The sequence below is a fragment of the Centruroides vittatus genome, unplaced genomic scaffold, assembly GCF_030686945.1.
Source record: "Centruroides vittatus isolate TY-2023 unplaced genomic scaffold, ASM3068694v2 contig_487, whole genome shotgun sequence".
Classification (NCBI taxonomy): domain Eukaryota; kingdom Metazoa; phylum Arthropoda; class Arachnida; order Scorpiones; family Buthidae; genus Centruroides; species Centruroides vittatus.
Window position 1 is genome coordinate 1,286,523 of NW_027122275.1, and position 19,883 is coordinate 1,306,405.

Here is a 19,883-nt window from a genome sequence, read left to right on the forward strand (position 1 = left end):
AGAAAAACCTCGATTAAGCACTATAGTTTGTTCACCTCTAAAATTTGAAGTAAATCGAGAATAGCACTAAAATGAAGCATCTTAATAAAAGTTAGGCCTATATATAGCGTGTATCAATTAAGTCTATATACAAGATTAAGTTTAAAGTTTGAAAATCGCAAGTTTTTTAATAACAATGTCGTTTACAATGCAAAATTGTATATTTTGAACATTACAAATACTAAAAAATGCTTTTCCATTTATGAGAAAGATTCTTTTGCTGGGATTCATTAGCAGTTTAAGAAGGTGACATATTTAGGAAGATGCTATATAGAGTTTTGGTTATACGTAAATATTTTATTATATAATTTAATGATTGATTATTACGCTTTTAAATTTATTTTTTGAAATATAAAATAATTCATACTTTAATTTCAATTTAAAAAAATTAAAAATAACATTAAATATATATAAATATTCAATTGATAAACGAGTAAGAAAACGAAACAATTTGATCGTTTTGAAGACTTGTTTAAATAATTAAAACATGTCTCTGTTTATATATTTGTATAATTTATACGTATATAATACAGTAATAATTACATTATTTAAAATTTAACATTTAAGTCTATATATATATAAATACACTATATGTATGTATAAATGTTTATGTGAGAAAATAACGTTGTTATTTAGGAGGACAAGAGTTGAACAGACGGAAAAATCCAATAAAATGGTTTTTCTGTTGCATTTGTATTAGTTATTAGTATCATCAGTATGCTTCTAGTGTAACAACAACGATCGTACATAGGCCATAATTCCTTCTGTAAGCCATAAAATGAACTCGATGCGCATCTGTAAGATCGTTTCCTCTGTACATTGATACAACAACCTAGGATAATCGTGTTCTGAATAAATACATCTCTTCAATAAACTATTTTTGTTTTAATCATAATAACGAAATTTATTTAACTATTTAAATGTAAATTACTAATTTTAGAAGTCGGCTTGTGTCTCAAATAATTCCCAAGGAATCGTTAAGTTATTTTATAAAATCGAGTTGAGTCACTTCGGTCGAGTAAAATTCGAAATAACTTTGAAGATAAACATCATTATGTAATAAAAATTAAATATTATAAGTTTGTAGTGAATTTCTGTATAAAAATTAATAACATTTTTAACCTTTCTGAACATTACTTTTCGAGTATTTGATGAAGGTAATTAAGATAAAGCGAATTCTTTAATAATGGCATCATTAGATGAAGATATAAATTAGCCAACATAAAAAAAAAACACCGAAAATATAGTCACTAAGGTGTTAAATGCTGAATATGTGATGGCAAAGTTGGAGATAAGGGCATAATGAGAATAGGGATTGAATGCAGAAGCCTCGAGAGAGAGTAAATGCATGATATTGACATATAACGATTGTCAGAAAGCTTTATGTCGAAGAGAAAACAGGAATTGCAAATGGCTCCAAGGTATTAAGAACCATCAAAACAGCAAAAATACATTAACCTTGAAGAGATTCTTATTACGCTATCCCAAATGGAACATCATATTAAGTCCGGATGCATTTAACCTACGGTATGAAGTCATTATGTGGCTTATGATTTTAACTTTAGAAACTGTTTTATTTATGATTATTTGTCATATATATCATAATAAAATTTAATTAGCTAATAATAATAATTTTATAACATTTTTATTTGTAATTTCCTAACCTTCATATGAAGAAAGGAAATGATTATAAATCATAAAGTTTTCAATCATTTTTACATTATTAAATTGTTTTTTTAAAAATAAATTTAATATATTTTTTAACTTAAAAAGTAAATGTGTACATAAAGGTAAAATTTATCTATATAAAACATATATTCATAAAGAAATTTCTCTTGTTTATGAGTATTGTAGTAGATATCTAATTTACTACAATACCCGTTATAATATATTGTTGTTTTATCCTATTAGTTTAGTTTAAATTGGAATACGTTGCTTGTTTACGTATACTAATTTAAAGTATTCCAATTTAAGTAATACATGTGATACTGTTCACGAACTTATGGACAATATAAAAGTTGTTATAAAATATAATCAAATTCAAAATTATGTGACAGATAATTATAGCGAAATTGCTTTAAAAATCATTTAATAAATTTCAAATTAGTTTAACTCTAAATAATAGTTGATAAATATAACAAAAAATTTCGAATAAACTTTAATGATTTATGTTAGTAAATATACAAAATACTTTAGTGTTTTTAATAAATATTAAGATATTTAAAAAGAGAGGACAGCAAGACTTTTGGCTTAAATCCCGGACTCAGATCCCTAAAATTTAAATGTTTTACATAAAAATCACGATATATATTCAAATGTCTTTTGATAAATGGTCAAAAGTCGAAATTTTTTTTCGTTTTATTAATTTTATTCATACATTTATTATGTTTTCGAAGAGAAATGGGCCCACATTAGTAACTTGTTCGGGCTTCATCTCACTTCTTTGAAGCCCTGGATGTATTAAAAAGTTAAGAAAAAAATCGATTTATAGTGAAGCTATTTTCAAATATTATTTAAATATTTTTTATTAAAATCATAAATATTTTTCTATTGTAACAGAAAATATTCTTTATGTTTATTTTTAACGTTAACAATTATATCTTCTCAGTTGTTATACAGTACTTACTATCGAACTAAAATTGTGTCATCAATCTTATTTTAATTATAATAGAAGAAATTTAAGCAACTAAAATCTTAGGTTTAAAATTTAATTTAAACTTTCTCAAACTACAAATATAATATTTTCTTCTTTATAATTTAAATGTTTATTATATTAATACGTGTGTTTAAAAACTCCATAAGATAATTAATCAAAATTTTAATAAAACTATCACGATGAAGCGGACGATTAAGAGAATTTATTCATTTTTAATATAATAAAATATTCAAATTTTTGCAAAAGAAAACCAATCGAGCTGAAAATACTTTTTAAAAGGTATAAATAAACAAAAATTTAACAAAATTATTTAAATATAATCCATTTATTTTTGAAAAAAATCTATAAAATGCGAGCATTTACTTCAAATAAAATATCTAATTCCGCTCCATTAACCATTAGTACATTTCTTTTTTTTCTAATTTTTTTCAGATTTTCTAACAACTGAATTAAGACAATCGATATTAATAAAGAATATTTGATAATAGCAGTCTATTGAAATTCTGTTAAATTTATTGAAATTATTTTGCCTTTAGCCAGATGAGATTAAAGAGAATTTTCTTTTCCAGAAAATTGAAGTAGTTAAAAGAGAATAATGGCTGTCAAATTTTATGTACTTCAATTTAAATTAAATTATTTTCAGAATTAAAATTTTCATTGTAAATTATGTATTCCCCCTTTTCTGGACAATAAATTTATATTATAATTAAATTTAATGATTATGAAAAAATAATAATTAAATACTTTAAAACAATCTTTTATGTTAATATTTAAACAAGTAATTTTTTACATTAATATATTTAGTATTTATTTTAATTATTTATTTAGGAGAATTTTTTTTAAATTTATACATAGATCATGCGAAATTAGAATCTGTCAGCGATTAGAAACAATGAAATATATTGAAAATAACACTTAAAATTGTTTTAAACTTGAGTATGCAGTGTGATGTAAAGAATTTTAACGAACATCGAATGATATAAACTGAATTTCGAATTAAAAAAAATTAAATTATTACTCTTACCAGACTTTCTTTAAAGGTTTAAGTTTCTGTACTTTTTAAAATAATATAAACATAATTGAGCTCTTTTTCTCAGTATTATAAGTGCAAACAAGAGTATATATAAAATTAAATAGTGTACGAGTCTCTGCTTTAAATCGTTTAGTAGATTTCGTGCCATTAAGAAACTCATATTTTAATCGAAATAAAATTTGATATAACAAAATAAAAATTTAACTAAAATGAAATATTCTTAACTTCAATACATACAGTGTATATATGTATATATATATATATAGGCATATATATTTTTCATCTTTTTATTTTTGGGGTGCAAATATTTACAATTAAAAAATATTAATTTGAAAATTCACAAACATTCAACAAGCAATATACAATAAGACAAACAGTTTTAATGGACTAAAGTAGTTTCGAATTGACAATTTAATTACTTTTATTGTTTTAAAAATAATAAAAGAAGCATAAATATGTAAAAAGTACTTTTAAAATAAAGTTATAAAGTATATATATATATATCTTTTAATATTCAAGAATTTTAGAATTTATTGAAAATAATAATTTTTAATAAATAATTCCTTTCTTCCTTTATTATATAAAAATCACACTAAAGAATTAATTTAGACATTTCAATTTATATTAATTTAGTTTCATAATTGTAGTTTAATTGACCAATCACTAGCTTGTTGGAGCCATTCTATTGTGATTGATTCTTCCTCGGTAACGACATAGGGAAATGGGAAATGGTAAAGAAAAAGAAAACCAGAACATTAGCAAAATGAAAGGAAATGGAATACAAATTCATTCTCTAGAATGTCACTTTTCTTAATAAACAATATTCCAAATGTGAAATAACATGGAGAAGTAACGATTTTTCAGACACTTCATAACTTGTGCTACATTCATTACGTTTTTTCCGTATTCCACGGGGTTGTGACATCTAGTTCTAATTCTTCGACAACTTTCTTTATGTGAACGTCAAGTGGTTGATGTCGTTCTACATCCGGGTGGTGATAAGAGTCTAGAAAATGACAAGTTCCTTCGATATCAGCGGGAAATTCACGAGGAAGACATTCCGGTTTGCGCGATACAAAAGAGAATCCTTCGGTTTCTGTAAGCAAGCTGAAAATATGATTAGCATGTTTAAAAATCGGCAATTATTCTTAAAATAAATATATAACTCTTACCTATAAGTGGTTGGACTAATGTTTATCCTTCCAGGTTTGCTCCCGGATTCGAATTTGTTAGCTAGAGTGACGTTATTCCCAAAAAGACAATAACGTGGCATCTTCACTCCAACCACTCCAGCCAAAACTGATCCCGAGTGTAACCCGATCCTCATCTGATATAATTAAAATAATTACAAATATATTTGTTTTCTGAACGAAATTTGAATGTAACCACTCACCTGCAGTAGTTTTCCATCGTGAGAATGTACAGTTTGAGCAGCATCCATCATCTTGAGAGCCATCCATGCTGTTTGTTGAGCGTGAGTTTTGCTTGGACGGTGAAGACCTCCGGCAACACAATAAGCGTCACCAATTGTTTCTGTCTGGTAACAAATTTCATTTTTCGTAATAAAATAATTAATTTTTATGCCGTCTATTAATTATAATTACCTTATAAACATCTAATTCTCCACAAAAAATGTCAAACATCGTATATAGCGTGTTAAGCATATTAATTACCATCATGGGTGTGGCAGTTGAGCAGATAGCCGTAAAGCCTACTATGTCCGAGAATAACATTGTCACGTTATCGTATTGTTGGGCTTCTACGTGTTCACCTGTAAAAATAAAGCCATACGACGTTGATAATTTAAATACAAGAAAAAAAATCATTATTTAGTGTTAAATTTTTCCTCGGTATTTTCAGTTATTTTTTTTTATTTTCTAAAAAGCTACAAACAATATTTAGTAATGTAATTAATAATTCTAGCTAAAAGTAGAAGAGTCAATTTTTATTTTCTTGTAAAGCATACAAAAATTTTTAATCATTTAAAAAGATTATACTTATAAATATTAAAATTAACATTTAAATATGTAAATCAGAAATGACATAAAAATAATCAATTTATTTTGATATTTATTAAAATATTAAATTATGCTCGTAAAAACGCATCAAAATTAGAAAAATATATTATAAAATACACCAAAAAAAAACTGTTTAATTGTATTATATCTTTTACATTCTTTCGAAGAATGTTCAATAGATCCACACTTTTTGCCAGTTATATATGCGATTTTGCATAAATCAATGTAGGAACTCAATTATGTTGCTTACTTATATTACCTTTTATTGTATTTTTGAAGTTTTATAGTAAGCTTATATGTGCAAGAGAAAGAATATAAACGGTCATTATCACAAATCCGGATAATATAGAAAGAGTAATTGCATTTACCGAGCCACAACTTTCTAGCAACGTTAGGTGGAAAGACAAGATGCAACAAATCTACGTTCTTCCTCCTTTCAGCTTCGACAGCTTTATTGGCTTCCTGTATAGAGTTCTTCAACTTGTCCATCCTTCTTTTCAGCCCGTCTTGAGCTCTCACCTGCTCCTCTACTAAAATGATATCCCTGGTGGCATCGTGGATGGGGATATCAGATAAGTACAAACCTCTAGCATTCATCTCGTCTAAACCGTCTACAACTGGAGATCCAAGAAACAGTAAGGAGTCGGATTCTGGACAATATATCATCTGTCCTTTCAGCTCCATCCCCTAAAAATATTCTACATTAGAATTAGCGATGTTTAAAATATATTTTCCTAATAAATCATTTATTTAGCGTATAAAATATGTAACTAAAATGCCGTAGTATCTGCACTCACATTACTAAATTATTTAGCCCGTTTAATCATATTTTAAAAACATTTTATTGAAATTAATGCTTACCTCAACTTGTTTATGACAATTTTGAATTGACAGAAAGAAAGGCATATTCATTTTAGCATAAATAGCTTGGAAACTGGGCGACACTTTCGGTTGGAGTATACGAAAAAACTTCGTAATGTTACATCCTCGAATTTTCTTATTTCGACCACCGATAAGTTTAGACAAACCTAAACCCACTTGAGTTAGTTTTAAGTTACGATCAACAACAAAATGGAAAGGGAAAGCTTTACAAAATGAAGCAACCGATAAGCGAGTATCTTCTGTTTCTATTGAATTACTTTCCAACAGAAGATGATCCTTCTTGTTAGATTCTATAACATTTACTTCATATAAATAACTATCGACGGCACTCCCTTGCATCTCGATGATAGTTCTTAAGTGGAACAAACTATCTAAAATCCTCTTGATGACTCCAACAAAGGCTTTAGCCCAAAATAACCTCTTAGTTGATAATTCTAAGATTAGATGATCTTTGGATGATTTTGGCAACACTCTAAGAGTCTCTCTTTCTTCGTGGTCCGATTTACTAAGAACGTAATCTAGACATTCTAAACTAGTGAAGAAGTCGATAGCCGTACCACCTAGAAAATTTAAAGCTCTTCCATGTTTTTTCAAGCAGGCATCTACATGAAAGTTTCCACATTCTTCTAGAAGCGCATCTTCTTCCATATCTACGAAATTATAATTCACAAACTTCGTCTCCAAATTAAGTAAATAAATTTTCATTTTACTTAAATTTTTTTTACAGAATTTAATAGTGAAACATTATAAAATGAAAGTACTAACCAACGGAAGATGCATATTCAAACAGTTTCTTGTAAACTTCAGATTTTTGCATATCATTTTCTGTCTCATTTCTTTGCACATCATGAGATTGTCTTTCGTTAACAAAATGCGCTTCTCTAGAAAAAAAATGGAAAAGATAACTCACAAAAAGTGTAATTTAGAGAAGAGAACAGGATGTAATTTGCATATAAATTTTGTTCTCACTTTTTATATTTATAAATTTTACAGATTTGCGTACAAAAAACGTTAATGTTCTTTAACAAGAAACATTTTATTTTAAAAAACAATGTTATTATACATTACCAATATCAGATTAATTAAAATTAGAATTACTTCTTCCACGAACGAATTTTTTATAATTTAAATACATATCTCGGAAACTAATATAAGGTTACAATTAAACTTTTTTGATATTAAAGAGTAAGATTTTTAAAAATGTAACAGATTTTACCTTTATCTCTGTTTACATTATAAAAAGGTATGAATTTTATGAGAGAGAATATTTTAAGGCTTAAAACGTTAATTGAAAAATATTTAGTGTAAAATTCTACAGTAAATTTTACTACAGAGAGAAACAACTCCTTTCATATAAAACAGAATAATTTATAAATTTTAAAAATATTTTTCTTAATTACTTTTAACAAGAAATATATTAATTTTAAATACATTTTTATTTAAAGTATTTTTAAAAAATATTTTTAAAATATTAAATATGAAAAAAGATTCTTGAAAGTACTGAACTGAATATAAAAATTCATATAAAGTATAAATACATTTTTAAGGTATAAAAATAGAGACAAAAAGTTGCCTATCTTTAAAATTGGTAAAAAGCCAAATGATATACGTCAGAACATATTGATTTTTCTAAAGTTTTGCTAACTTAGTGAACAGTTTAAACTTTATACAGACATTAAATATAACTGTTTACTCGTTATCACTATGCCATGATGAATTCATACCATAAACGTTATCAAAGAAGAACTTAACTTTAAAAAATAATTAAATTTATTAATAATTTTATCATGATAAAAAGTACTCACTTAAGAGGTCGTTCTCCCGCTACACTTTCAATTATTGAAGCTATCGCACAATTCTGCGAATTTAAGAAATTACTTATGAATAAATTTTAAGTAAAAATGCAACTGATAAAGCTTAAATATAAATAAATCATATTAATATATCTTAATTTATTGATTTTCTTCTTATTGTTTTCTAAGAAAGATTTTATAATGTTCATGTATTGTTATAGAAATGTGTCAAGAACACGTCCATTACTTTGTTGATTCCTTTAATCTTAGCAGAATGTCGAGCTTCTATGCATATATCCAGCTTATTAATTGTCTTAAATTTATTTCCTAACCGTTAACATTACAGATAATCAAGATTAACTATACAATGAGGAACAATAAAACGCTGTGACTTATAATCTCATTTGCTAGATTGGAATTAGTTGAAACACCATATTGTAAATTTTTCAATAGAGGTATAAGTAAGTTTAAGCTCGGAAATTAGCTTAAGTCAGATTAAACACAAATACTGTTAAGTAATCTTAACACATATACTTGCAAACTTTCTTAATAGTGCTGGAAGAAGTTAATTCTCTCCTCTCTTTAACTCAAGAAAATCCTCAGATGGTCAGCCATATAAGAAAGAAACCAACTAAAGCAACATTTTGTTTTCTTTCTTTCTACAGAGTAACCCCTGGAGAAATTGTAAGAACTATGTCATGTTGCTACAAGAAAGACAGAGGCAAAAGAATATTAGTAGAGCAATAGATTTTATCCCTTCTAGACATCATACGACTCTCTTTTTCCATTAGATAATATGTTGTTTCAAGAAGACACACGAAGGCAAAAGTTATCTGGGGATTTTGTACTATATAAATTTTGCTATTCATATGCAGTAAGTTATGTAAGACAGAATTATCCTACAGAAAAATGTAGATACGAATCAGGAAGTTAATTTCGGATTATTGTTCAATACAATGCAGAGAATTTATCAATCTTCATTATCATTTAGTAGGAAAATCCAGGAATTATTCTCATTAATCTAAATTACCAATCAGTTGAATGTATAGAATTACACAATAATCCGCTGATAAAAGGCAAAAGCCATAGTTTAAAGTTAACGAAAATTATAAAGTGAAATATTACCAAAATTAATTGCAGACGTGTATATGATTTATTATTGATTTAATCTATATTTTATATTGTCGGGATGTTGGAAACTGTCAATTCTTTCCAATTTTTCTTCTATCTTATTCCATACCTGAACCATTTTCATTCTCATATAACATCCTTATCTCGCTTCAATGCATTCTCATCCATCAAAAACATTCATTCTCTATTGTATGCCATTCTTAGATAGATTCTTCTTGCTAATACTTAGAACTGAAATATATACTTGGCAAATTGTTAAAACATATTTTGAAAACGCTAAGAAAACTTTAAAAAATTGGAAAAGAACGATCCAAAAATCAATTTTTGTGAAGTAAACTTTATAAAGTTTATTGATTTTATATTGTTTAAATATATATAAAAAAAAGAGAGAGAGAGAGAAAATGTTATTTTATATATCTAATTCAGGACATTTTGCAAAAGAATTCTTATACTTTCATTTAACATACAAGAATGTTGTGTGTTTCGAAGAACAATTAATCATATAAAATTTGAATATCTCTACGTAAAAATTATATTTATAAAAAACGAAAAAAAAATCCAAGATGAAATTATTACGGGTTGTCAACAGGACATAAATCAAAGAGAAAAATAGGAGGAGATATGTGATGATCCTTTATTCGTGATGATTAGATAATTTTTTTCATATTTAAGCTTGATTTATAGTCACGATTTTGTTTATTCGATAATAATTAATTGATGTGGAGGAAAAACTGTGACAAGCATTATTTACGCTATCAACTCGTGTTTAAAAAAATAATTAAATATATTAAATTTATATAAATTTGTACTATTTTATGAACAGATAAAGGAACTGATGTTTCAATGTAGATAAGCATAATTTTACATTAAAACTGTTTCCAAACTGATTATAGAGTTAATGAAGCGAACGCATTGATATTAATAGGAAACAAGAGAAACTACTAATCACAGTAATATGATGCTTAATTATTAGTTTCCTTTGATCTCTCTATGTTTAAATTTAGTTTGAACAAAGTTATTACAGCAAATTAAAGAAGATTTAATTGAACAATATGAAACAATGTAACTGTAAACAAATTAATGATGCTATATCGAAGAAATTAATTGAAGAGCGCATAGAAAAATTACTCGTTATCGTTAAAATAAATGTTTTATTAAATAATATAATATTTTTCCTGATATTTATGAATTTTACATAAATTATTTTTAAAGTAATAATTTCTTCCAAGCTCTTTAAACGTTATAAAAAAATTACATTAAACTAATTTTTATATGATAAATGTAGATTTTTAATGACTGCACACATTTAAACTTAAAAGCTTTAATATGATTTTAAGATTTATATAATTTTATTATAATTATTATTATTAAGAAAAAGTTTTAACGATTTTTAAACATGATTTTAACGTGAACGATCTTAATTCATTTAATTATATCTTGGAAAGTGGAAAAAAACGTATTAAATACATTTAAAGTATTTTAAATGAGGAAGAAAATATATTATGTCAAAAGTTTATACTTTTAAAACAAAATAAATTAAGCCTTAATCAAATTTTTTAGTTAAAGTGGTTTATATATTGAAAAGCAAAGTAAAATGTTTAGAAAATACATTTATTTCTATAAAAATATCTAAAACTTTTTAGTTTAAATGACCATTTAATCTGTAAAAAATAAAATTTACATTAAAATTTTAATATAATTTCAATGATTTAAAAAAAAAATACTATAAAATTATTTGAAAAATTAAAGTTTAATTTTTTTTATATTTATCAATTAATTTACAATTAATTCACAATTAATTCACGACTAGTTAAATAAACATTTTAAATTTCATTCTTAATTTTAATTATAAAACAAAATTCAATTTTTAAGGTTATGAATTTAATATTTGAAATTAAAAACTATATTTAAAAGAAAACAGAAATAAATTCTGACTTGTCAGATTTTAAAGTATTTAAATAAAATTTTCTTTATCAATTTATGAATGAAGTGTTTTCAATTTGTAAGCGTTTCACATCTTAAATGTAATTTAAAATAATTTCCAGAAATGGATTTTCTATTTAAAAAAATTTTTATTAAAATTAAAAATTTATTACTTAACAATTTTTATTTTCTACAATTTTTTAAAAATATTTTATAAAATAGAACTTAATTATTTTATTCTTAATTGAAATTTAATTATAAAAATAACAATGTAAATTTAATTGTTTGATTTTTTATACGATTTAAATTGTTTTCTTTCAGTAAGATGTTACCTTGAACATTTTTCTTATTTATTATTATTAAATCATTTATTACTTATTAAATTTTATAGTTAATAAATAATAGAGTATTAACAAAAGTTTCTAATTTTAACTTCAAATTATTAACTGATAGAAGAATTAAATTAAATCTTAAATCTATAAAATTTTAATATCTATTTTAATAACTAATGTAATCTACATTAAATTAAATATATAATACCTTATTTTACAAGATTTATAGCAAATATATTGAAATTTAATTAAATTAAAAATATTTAAAAATATATCGTAAATTTATATGTAGTCCTCTGAGATATATACAAGATGTAACGTATAAAAGATTTGAAATAGATTACTTATCTTATCATTGATTGGTGGATTTAAAATTTAAAGTTTGATTTCAAAAATATTTACTTCTTTGACCAATTGTGTTGATAAAATAATCGCTATTCATGAATTTATTTAAAATTTCAAAAAATCATTTCTGATTGGTATTTTATATAATTTAACGAACTGCATATATTATTATAATTAATCTTGTAACATATTTTACTGTTTTTCTCATTTATGTAGTGTACTTTCGCATTAAGTTTGTTATTAGCATATTTTTAAATTAATATTTTATAAATTTTTTATAGTACTATACTGTTTACAGTATTGTAAAGGTTTACTAGTAATACTGAAGAGTTGTCATAATTAGTACTGAAAAAATAATGAAACTGGGATAGACCGACAAATAACATTGCAACAATTAGATCAATCTTTAAAACTATGCATAATAGTACTTCACCAAGTATGAATTTAATATTAGTATTATTTTTAAAACAACTTCCTATTCAATTCGTTATATTAGTTCGTGTATTAAATTATATTTTAACAGCTGCATATATACTAGATTAGACTATAATTAAGTATTGTAGGATTTATAAAAAAAAAAGTTCAGTCAACAAAATCCTGAAAGTTATCGCCCATCAGGCTTTTTATCGGCATTGAGAAAGGCATTTTCATCTATACTAACAATAGGATTCAAGAATGGAATAAGCAAAACAATCTAATAAGTTAAATCTAGCTTGTTTATACCCAGAACAGAGATAGAACTCGAGCAATTTTTGCTCTATACTCTATTTTACAGAACCAACTTTCAAGAAAAAACAGTTTTTATTGTTTTTATAAACATTGAAGACTTTCGATTCAATTTAAATACCGTATTAGAAACATTGAAGATTAAACAGGCTAGTGTATAACCACAAAGCTCCAATTGTTCAAAAAAACGCAGAATATGCCTCAATTAAAATAAACACAGACGGGCATAACGTGAACAAATTTTGCCGTTTCTCTTTCATTTTTACGTTTATATCCCATCAAATATGATGGGATATAAACTGAGATGAAAATAATTCACTGCTTACAATACACAGATAACGTTTTTGCAGTCTGTTTTAAAATTATTGTGCTAAAAAATAAATCCGAGTAAAACTCAATTTATGATTTTCAGAAACAATATAGTTATTGGAAGAAGTAAACAATGTTTGTAAAGTAATAGACTGTAGTTAGCTTCGTTTTTCATGTACATTTATTTATGGCAAAATAGTTTTAGTCTCATTTAAAATACGTTTTTACTAAAACTCACCTGTTTATAAATAACGTAATTTAGCTGATGACAAAAAATGAAATTTTCTGATATTAGGAATCAGTGTAAGTTATTTAAGTTATAGTTCCAATGCTATGTTATGCCAGTCAGTGCGGTTTCTGAATTTTATATAAATTAGAAAAAAATGTGAATGTTATTTTTTTTGTGTAAAATTCTAAGAGATGAGTGTAACGTGCCTGGTTACGTCCTTTGCCATGACATTAAAAGTGTGAATTTATCCAATAATAAGGTAAGGACGGATAATCAGTGGCTAAGTGGCTATCAGTCTTACCAGTTTTCTTATATAGGCTCTACATATCAGTCTGTATTTATTTATAAGTATATAAAAACTATGTACTGGAAGTAGAATAAGTTAAATAAACTACATCTTTATCAATCCAGCAAAATTTAATAAAATAATAACGTTTTCAATCGTTTTTAACAATCTTCCTCAGTTACAAAAAAGTAGAACATTAAATATCGAACATAAAATGTGTTCGGAATAAATATAAAAATTAACGGAAAATGCCCAAGCGGACAAAATATAGATAAATAAACAAAATAAATAGCGAAAAAGAAAAAAAATATATGAGATACGACAACGAAACCAGCATTGTCCTTTAATAACATTAATTAATGTAAAAGGATCTCTACGTGGTAGACAATGAATCCGCATCTCTATGGTTTATATAACCAGTTTCCATGTGCGCCTTGCAGATTTCCAATCTCTCAAGATGTTTGACCGTTTGCCTATTCGTCGTCGTTTTTATAATTGCCGCTTGATCCCATTGGACGTTAACATCCTTCTGTCTTACGTATGATGCCAGCGCAGTGTTCTCAAGGTTCTTACTGATTGTATATTTGTGCTCCTTGAGCCTTTGTTTAAAACTGTGCATCGTTGCACCCACCTAAACAAGCTTGGAATTGAAACGTTGGTCGTGTAAAGGCACCGAATATATACCCGTTGTTGAAATCCGATTCTCTTTCTTTTTATCGTTTCTTAAAAGTTTGAAAACAGTGGGATTACGTCAGTATACAATGCGAAAATTATTAGTGTTGTATTTTTTTGTAACTGAGGAAGATCGTTAAAAGCGATTGAATACGTTATTATTTTATTAAATTTTGCTGGATTAATAAAGGTATAGTTTATTTATAAGTAATTTAATTATTAGTGTTAGTAAAGTAGTGAGTAAGTAATTAGTAGCAGTCTAGTAGTTAGCAAAGCGGCAACACCGACAATGTAGACTTTTGCGCCATTATTTAGAAAGTTAATTGAGTATTTGCGGATCCGCAGGCCAAAGAATGCACTGGATCTAGCTGGATTGCTGGATGAGGGATCCAGCAATTGAAATCCCTAGGTGTATGGTCATTTAATATGAATGTGACTTGAAATTTGCTTAATGTAATAGAAAATGATCTCAATTCATTCATATTAAAAAATCAAGTATTTCTGAATGATTCAAGTTTTCATCCATGGTAAAAAGATATTTTAAATCGTCATTTCAAACTGACACATGTTAAAAAAATCAATTTTTCAGTGAAAAAATTATTTGCGTAGATAAAAAGACTAACAATGGGTTTATCATATATTATTTTTTATATAAAACTTTTTTTTAACTCGAATAATATTTCCTTCTTCCATATACGAAAAGAATTTGATACAAAATCTAAGAGTATAAGAAAAATCTAAGAAAACACGATATAAATACTTTATTTAAACAATTTAATAAAATTAATTTTTATATTTGTTTAGTTTAAATGGAAAATTCAGCTTATTTGTTGATAAAAATAAATTTATAACCAACGCCTTGTAGAAGCTTTTATCTCTTATTATTATTAAATTTATTTGTAGTACACAAAAACAAATAATCTTAATTAAAAGAAAATTAATAAATAATTTCTTTTAAATTATTTTGTATAAAATATTCTTTTACTTACAAATCATTTAATATTTTAAAACGGTTTATAAATTTTATATCTTAAAATTAAAATTTCACTTATCATCGCTTATCATTTAATATGCATGTATGCATTTTTAAAATTAAAATAAAATAATTTACTAAAAGAAATGAATCTTTTAATGTTCAATAGTGGTAAACTGAGTTTATTTTCTTTCTTTAATAATTAATTGTTTGTAATTGTTTTCATGTAATAAATCCTATTTTCTTTCGTACTTCAGTATTGATAAAGAATCAATTAAAGGATCGAATAAAAAAATAAAACTGGTCATTATTTTTTTACTTTTAACCAATAATATTTATTAAAATTTTTTACATAAAATGAAATAAATATCATATTTTGTCCCATTAAAAAACAAGAAAAAATAACTTAAAAATGACTTTATAACCAAATAATTTAAAGTATATTTTCTTTATATACATTACTTTTATAATTTAAAAAATGAAATTGTTTATTAAATTCCTATTAAAAGTAGAAAAGTATTTTTTCTGGTTATGCATTCAGAACGAATTTTCTAAGAATATTTTAATAATTTAAATTCCTTTACGTTTTTATAAAATTATCGATAAAAATTTATTTAATAAACCATTAATTTCCTGCTTTAATATTGCTGTAGCAGCAATACTACTAAAGCAATAAAAATCCCAAATAAATTAAACCTGATGATATCTACACTTTTATTACTGTTTTGATTGATGATTTTAATTATAATTATCATATAAAACGATCATAATTGTATTACAATTTTATTTGGAAACAGTTTGATTTTATAGAAATCTAATTAATTTTTTTAATGTCTGAAAAATATATATATATATATATTTGTTACTTTTTCAGTTTAGAAATCAATAACCAGTTAACTATTTTATCACGTATCAACTATGGTATTGAATTTATCGCTAAGTTTTCGAAACTCTTGAGACAATATTTCTAGAATTTCCAACACGAAATCCCTTGGACAATTAAGTTTCCCAACACTCCAATTTCTTAGAAGTGCAATTTTTATCGTTGCAATTGCTACATTTATAAACACAAAAACACTTTTTAAGTATCTAAATAATAACCACATTGGCTTATACATTAAATCTATTTTCTACATTTTATTTTTCATTATAGATTTTTTTAAATATTTAACTATAAAATGAATACTTGTATATAAAATCTGAAGTGTTTAAAATATGTTTTTTCTCTAGAAAATTAGTTAAATTTTTTATCCTGTCAGAATAAAATTTTAATATACAAAACTTGGAAATTTTTAAATTAATAAATGAAAATATAGGAAAAAATTTACAGTTTTTTCCATATTTTTACATTTACATTGATAGAAGTCAAGTATTTCGATTCGAATCGATTTTTTTCCATTTGTTTCTTCAGAAAAACATTTGTAAGAAAGAAAAAATATAGGTTAAATAAATATTATCCTTTTGTTTTTACTATAATTTTATTAAGAAGTTCTTATATCTCATTCTATGTTTTCATCCTCTATAAAATTAATGTGAAAATTTGTATTAAAGGAAAACAAACACAGTCCATATAACGAGTTTGGAATAGAAATTATCATTTTTCGGGTATTTCCTCACTAAACTAGTACTAAAATAAGGCATGTCTATCATTGAAATATTAATTTTAACGATAAGTTTTCATAATAAATTAAAATCTGAATTTCTAAAGAGAATTATTCTACTTGGTAATTTAATAATATAAGAGAATATTTCTCTAACTCTATGTATGCATGAGAAAATGTATAATATTAATATTCTGTTATTGAATACAATTGCTGCTATTTACAATAATAGACATTTCTCGCTTCTGAATAGGTTTAGTGTTATAAGATTACACGAAGCTAATAATTATCTTTTATTTTCTTAAGCAGATATAAATTCCGAGAAGAGCTAAAATGTCTATTGTGAAAGGGAACATTGTTCAACTTCACAGTATACATTTAAACAACACTTGTATCATACAATTTACTCGTTGTTGCAATGCAATTCACAACATTCTCATAAATAAATAAATATTTCTAGTGAGCTGCTTGAACAGTAATGCTAAAAGTGCATAACAGTCGTCCTTAGTACGATTAATCATATGGAATTGTATAAACGCAATTATTGGATTTTTTCATCTACTGTCTTCTAATGCAATTTACAAGAGAGAAAAGGTAAGAAAAGTGAGAATAGGTTGTAAAAATAAATAGCATATGGCAATTGATTCTCAATAAATCGAGAGTAATGCTATTTTCTTACTTAGACTTAATGGAAGTTTCCTTTTTTTGCAGTGATTAAAGTGGTCAGGGTTGGCTTGATATGTAAAGTACCTAGAGGACATAATTTTATCCTTTTATTCCTGATGGAACGATAAGCAATATATGAAATACTAGATTTACAGAGAAACGTATTGTTTTATAAACAAAATTCTTTTATAAAAATAAAATATTAAATTTATAATGTATCCATAAATGATATATGTTACTGGAGATGTATCACTATAATGGAAACTGAAGCAGAAAATAAAATAACTGAAAAATATAATGTAAAGGTTTACATTTTATAAAATAATTATATAATTATCTGTAGAATATTATTTAGATATTTTATATTTAATTTTAATAACTTTACATATAACTTCTGAACTAATTATCAAGTCTTAAGATAAAAATAAAATCGATTTTAATTAAGATAATTTTGATTAAAATAGTTAGTTTTATTTAATAAAAGTTTTTCAATGGTAAAAATAATCCCATTATTCTGTTACAGGGATAAAATCGTAATTTTTTACTTGAATTTAATAATAGAATTTCTAGTTTTCTAATTACATATGTTAAATAATAATTTATGTAAATAATAAGAATATTAATTACATTTTTACATTTTTACTGGTATAAATATAATAAGAATTTATATAAAAATATATTTGAGTTTCATTCATGGTAAGATGCTAATTTTTTAAATAACAATAACTTAACTTTGTGTTTATCTACTTTTAAACTTAACTGGTGATGACACATTTGCAATTTTCTTTAAATACCTTAACAAAGTTTTACGGAAACATTCTTGTTTAGATAAACTACCAAGTAATTAGAAAATAACTTAAAAGACAGTGGCAATTCCTCTTGCTGTCTATAAAGATTAAGCTCTCGTTTAAATGACTTTTAATAAGCATAACATAAAAAATTAATTCAAAAAATGCTCATTTAAATTTATTCAATATTTTAAATATATATTCATAATTATAACGTAAAATTAACGTTAAAATGTTTTGAAAATTCCTTTTGTTCACATAGAAACAGTAAGAGAAGAGCATTTCTAAGAATTTTTATTTTTAGTGAAACTTAACAAGAAATGTATAATCCAAGAGGTGTTTTGTTAGAAAGGAGAGTAAGTTCACCCCACTTAAAATTCGATAGAAGTTTTATCTTCAATTATCTGACTACATTCTTGCAAACTTCAGCACATCATGCGCTGCATACGATTCTCATTAAGTCAATCGACTTTTTAGTAATAAAAACGAAAGAAATTGATAGGTTTAAAAGCATAAAATTTAAATTATTCTATTTTTTATAATCCATAAAAAACGAAATAATTATTTATTAAACTAATTTAACATACAAATTATCTTATGAAAATTTAATTCCCAGCAAATATTTTTTTATAAATTTAATGAAAAAACATCAAATAGCGTAAAACAATTCTAATTTTTATATTAAAAAAGTATACATTTTTAATTTAAAACTGTTTAAATATTACTTGATTAGATTGAAATTTTACCAAATATTATTAAAATTTTTATAATAATTAATATTATTACTAAAATAAGATTTTAGTGAGAAATTAAGGTTATATGAAGTATAAAAGTCCGATATTTAATAGAAGAATTTTGAAATTAGATAGCTTATAATTAAATTTACAGTTTTAGGTTTTAAACACTTCTGTTACTTGAAATATTATAATTAAACATTTCTCTGATTTAATCATTAATTTTGGAATTTGCTTTAACATATTGTATATCTTTCAAGCATAAACGACCACGTGTAGCACTTACCGAAGGACTGATGAGACTCAAAACAGCTGCAGTCAATCCAGGTAAATCCAATCTTTCTAGTTCATGTAAGTCACATCTGTCCAAGTTAATATTTCGCACACGAAACTTTCTCTCTTGTTCACTGTCCTTTAACGAATTAAAAGAATTGGGTGCCCCTCTCTCGAAGGGACAACCCATGCTCTATTCTTAGCTTTACTTGTGGAATTCTATCGAAGAAACAACTGATACATTAGAGATATTTTCCACTTAAACCCAAATTTTAATACGAAAGAATTTTTCTTGCACAGTAACAGAATTTGCCTTTATAACTAGGAACGTTCTCGAACAGAACTTGTCTTCTCCTCTTCGATTTTCAGTTCGTTTCTAGCTTTATAAAGAAGCACATCGTTCAATATTCGATGGTGGAGACACAGAGCGACTAACAGCAGAACTGTTTGACTCTAGGACCTATTCTTAAACAA

General features: G+C 24.9%; 1 protein-coding gene across 2 annotated transcripts in view; it reads right to left on the minus strand.

Annotated features, from left to right (window-relative positions):
• Positions 1-4,269: 4,269 nt before the first annotated feature.
• The window catches only part of LOC136978052 (guanylate cyclase soluble subunit alpha-1-like), a 59,046-nt gene continuing 43,432 nt past the window's right edge, over positions 4,270-19,883 (minus strand). Inside the window, exons 1-9 of one of the 2 annotated variants that reach the window (XM_067273696.1) lie at positions 19,423-19,751; positions 8,434-8,486; positions 7,394-7,509; positions 6,608-7,278; positions 6,115-6,433; positions 5,333-5,499; positions 5,122-5,265; positions 4,901-5,055; positions 4,270-4,835 (exon numbers count right to left, since the gene is read on the minus strand). In XM_067273696.1, coding sequence (XP_067129797.1) covers positions 4,619-4,835; positions 4,901-5,055; positions 5,122-5,265; positions 5,333-5,499; positions 6,115-6,433; positions 6,608-7,278; positions 7,394-7,509; positions 8,434-8,486; positions 19,423-19,599 — 2,019 coding nt within the window. In that variant the 5' untranslated portion in view covers positions 19,600-19,751 and the 3' untranslated portion in view covers positions 4,270-4,618. Of the gene's footprint in view, positions 4,836-4,900; positions 5,056-5,121; positions 5,266-5,332; positions 5,500-6,114; positions 6,434-6,607; positions 7,279-7,393; positions 7,510-8,433; positions 8,487-19,422; positions 19,752-19,883 lie in introns of those variants that run through there. The other variant, XM_067273695.1, reaches the window with a different exon arrangement.